At 40.5% G+C, this 3,953-nt stretch overlaps 1 protein-coding gene across 1 annotated transcript; it reads right to left on the bottom strand.

The window, feature by feature from the left end:
• Positions 1 to 706: 706 nt before the first annotated feature.
• Positions 707 to 3,953, bottom strand: LOC109180035 (extensin-2-like). Its single transcript, XM_019329520.1, has 5 exons — positions 3,421 to 3,953; positions 3,062 to 3,225; positions 2,759 to 2,881; positions 984 to 2,218; positions 707 to 887 (listed from the first exon to the last, which is right to left on the bottom strand). Exons 1-4 carry the CDS (start codon positions 3,951 to 3,953, stop codon positions 1,020 to 1,022), a joined length of 2,019 nt encoding a protein of 672 aa, XP_019185065.1. The 3' UTR covers positions 707 to 887; positions 984 to 1,019.

Here is a 3,953-nt window from a genome sequence, read left to right as displayed (position 1 = left end):
ATGATAAAAACTGGTAAATTTAATGTTTACTAAATTGACATTTAACGGGAGGAGCAAATTTATAACAAAATCAATAGTCAATGGCTATTTATGGTCAAATTAAAAGTCGATAATAAAAATTGGTAAAAATCAATAGAGAAGGAAACATTTACAGGGCGTTTGGTTGGAAGGGGGGAATTACGTGGGAAAGGAATTGCAATTCCATGGGAGATGAATTACTGGGAATAAAGTGGGAATTTAAATTCCAGTGTTTGGTTTACAGGAATAGAATTACTGGGAATTTTAATTCCAATGTTTGGTATACATGGGAATTGAAAGGGAATAAGTAGTATAAAGTCCAAAATGCCAATTATTGTTGTGGTATTAATTTTAGGTTAAAAAAAAAAAAAGGATAATTTTGTCTCATCACTAGCTTTTTTTCTTCCTAAAATCCCAGGAATTAAAATACCAGGGGGGACATGAGATTTTAATTCCATGAAAATGGGGGAATTGCAATTCTATGGAATTACAATTCCTTCCAACCAAACTAAGGAATTTTATGGCCTTTGGAATTAAGTGGGAAGGGAATTTAAACTCCCTCCAACCAAACGCCCTGTTATGGTGCAATTGAAAGTTAATGATAAAAATTGGTAAATTTCAATAGTCAATATATCATTCATGAAATTAACTCATCTACAAATCTAGAACTTAATTTATTAACCGTGGTTACATTCCAATTACCACTACAAACAAATTTTGATCAAATGGAAATGAATCTCTTTAAAACCTCTTCCATATAAAATGATACAATAAGGACGAAGACTTTATTTAACAATTAAATTATAGTAAATGATGTCCGAATCTTCCTTTCAAGAAGCCTTCATTTATTCCACAATTCAATGGAAGATCTGAAATTAAAAAAAAAAAAAAATTAAATAAGAGCTTCGAGTAGATGATAACATCATTAATAACAATGTATTTCAAAATTTATAAATATCATTTACCTGGTATACAACAAAAAGTAGAAGAGCAATTAAAGCTTAGTACTTGGTTGGAGGGGGTGGAGAAGCGTAAATGTATGTTGATTGCGGAGGAGATGGGGATGGTGGGGGAGGTGAATGGTAGTAATACGGTGGAGGGGGAGAAGGAGATGGTGGAGGAGGGGATTGATAGTAGTATGGAGGTGGAGGAGATGATGATGGTGGTGGTGGAGACTTGTAGTAGTATGGTGGTGGGGGTGATGGTGACAGAGGAGGCGGGGACTTGTAATAATAGAGTGGAGGAGGAGATGGTGAGGGTGGAGGAGGAGATTTGTAGTAGTAGGGTGGTGGTGGCGATGGAGATGGGGGTGGTGGTGACTTATAATAGTATGGTGGCGGGGGTGATGGTGATGGAGGAGGTGGAGACTTGTAATAGTAGGGTGGGGGAGGAGACGATGAGGGTGGAGGAGGAGATTTGTAGTAGTAGGGTGGTGGTGGCGATGGAGATGGGGGTGGTGGAGACTTATAATAGTATGGTGGCGGGGGTGATGGTGATGGAGGAGGTGGAGAGTTGTAATAGTAGGGTGGGGGAGGAGATGGTGAGGGTGGAGGAGGAGATTTGTAGTAGTAGGGTGGTGGTGGTGATGGAGATGGGGGTGGTGGAGACTTATAAAAGTATGGTGGCGGGGGTGATGGTGATGGAGGAGGTGGAGACTTATAATAGTAGGGTGGAGGAGGAGATGGAGATGGTGGAGGAGGAGATTTGTAATAATATGGTGCTGGTGGTGATGGAGATGGGGGTGGCGGAGACTTGTAGTAATAAGTGGATGGTGGTGGAGGTGACTTATAAGAATAGGTTGGTGTATGCAATGGTGAAGGAGGGGGTGGTGATTTGTAGTAGTAAGTTGGTGGTGGGGGAGATTTGTAATAATGTGGAAGAAGGGTAGGTTTGGGCTTCTCACATTTCTCATAAGGAGTCTTTGGGGCATAAGCAAATGGTTTTGCATATAGAACAACTTCATAATGTGTCTTTGATTTTATTCTTAGTGTAGCACCCTTAATGCCCATATGAAAGTTAGTAGGGATGTTACACTTGGAACCCTTGGGTGGTGTGTGAAGTTTAGCCTTGCATGCCTTTCCTCCATATTTCTTGTAGTCGAACCCTTTAACTTCAATGTTATACTTTCCATTGATCTTGGTGGCTCCATATGCCACAATTTTCTTTTCACCGGCCATACATGTTACCTCAACAATTGCACCTATATGAAGAAATGTCAATCAAGAGTGATAAATCAATAAGTAGATAATTATAAATATATATACATACATACATACATACATACATATATATATATATATATATATATATATATATATATATATATATATATATATATATATTACTCCTAGTACCCTAATTGACTGTCTCATTTGCTTTTTGCATAGTTTTTAATACAACATAAGAAATGTTACTAAATTTTTAATTTTACCCCTCAAAAGTATATGTTATTTGTACAAAGTACAATTGTACTTACCTCTAGAAATTTGTAAAGTCAAAAGGGTAAATTGAGAAATATAGAGTGATAGTTATATTCAATTTTGAAAATGTAACACTATTTCGGGACAAACAAAGAAAGGAAAGTAAGACATGTAATGGGACAGGGAGTAGTATATTTGTTTTGTATTAAAAGTCCATTGCAAATTAAAAGAAAGCTTTGTCAATAAAACCTAAAAAGAAATATAATTTAAAAACCCAATCATACAATTGTTGTTGAAAATGGTTGAAGGGAAAATCCTACCTTTGAGATGTTTCATGTTATAGGATTTCTTAGGATATGCCCAATCGTAACACTTGAAGCAGTACACTTTTCCAACAACTTTAACCACTAATTGATCATAATGGAGAGGATAATAATGAGTTGGTGGTGGTGAGGTGTAATAATACGGAGATGGAGGGGATTTCTGGGGTGGTGGTGGGGAAGTGTAATAGTATGGAGTAGGAGACTTTTTAGGTGGTGGTGGAGAAGAGTAGTAGTATGGAGGAGGAGGTGATTTAATTGGTGGAGGGGGAGATACATAGTAGTAAGGAGGAGGTGGTGAATGCTTGGGTGGTGGCGGAGAGGTGTAGTAGTAGGGTGGAGGAGGAGACTTTACAGGTGGTGGTGGTGATGAGTAATAGTATGGAGGCGGTGGTGATTTAACTGGTGGTGGGGGAGAGGTGTAGTAATAAGGAGGGGGTGGTGATTTCTTGGGTGGAGGTGGAGAGGTGTAGTAGTAGGGGGGTGGCGGTGAAGGTGATGGTGGAGGAGGAGATTTATAATAGTATGGTGGAGGAGGAGATGGTAATGGTGGAGGAGGAGATTTATAGTAATAAGGTGGAGGAGGAGATGGTGAGGGTGGTGGAGGAGATTTATAGTAATAAGGTGGAGGAGGAGGAGATGGTGAAGGTGGTGGAGGAGATTTATAGTAATAAGGTGGAGGAGGAGATGGTGAAGGTGGTGGTGGAGATTTATAGTAATAAGGTGGAGGAGGGGATGATGAAGGTGGTGGAGGAGATTTGTAGTAGTAAGGTGGCGGAGGGGAAGGTGAGGGTGGCGGTGGAGATTTGTAATAGTATGGAGGTGGAGGTGAAGGTGAAGGTGGTGGGGGAGACTTGTAAGCATATGGTGGTGGAGGTGAAGGTGAGGGTGGTGGGGGAGACTTGTAAGCATATGGTGGTGGAGGTGATGGTGATGGCGGCGGAGGAGACTTGTATACATATGGTGGGGGAGGCGATTGCACTGGTGGTGGTGGTGGAGACTTATACTCATAGGGAGGTGGTGGAGACGGAGAAGGTGGTGGAGGAGATTTGTATTGATACACAGGAGGCGGAGGTGAAGAATACAAATAACTAGTATCTCCAGAAACTACATTAGTAATAGCCAACAAAGCTAAGACCACCAAGATGTGTGGCAACCGGCGACCTCCGGTGAGGCCACCACCGCGACTCCTCAT

This window comes from Ipomoea nil, unplaced genomic scaffold (genome assembly GCF_001879475.1).
Source record: "Ipomoea nil cultivar Tokyo-kokei standard unplaced genomic scaffold, Asagao_1.1 scaffold0987, whole genome shotgun sequence".
Classification (NCBI taxonomy): domain Eukaryota; kingdom Viridiplantae; phylum Streptophyta; class Magnoliopsida; order Solanales; family Convolvulaceae; genus Ipomoea; species Ipomoea nil.
The sequence above is the reverse complement of the archived record's forward strand: the minus strand, read 5'-3'. Positions and strand labels throughout refer to the sequence as shown.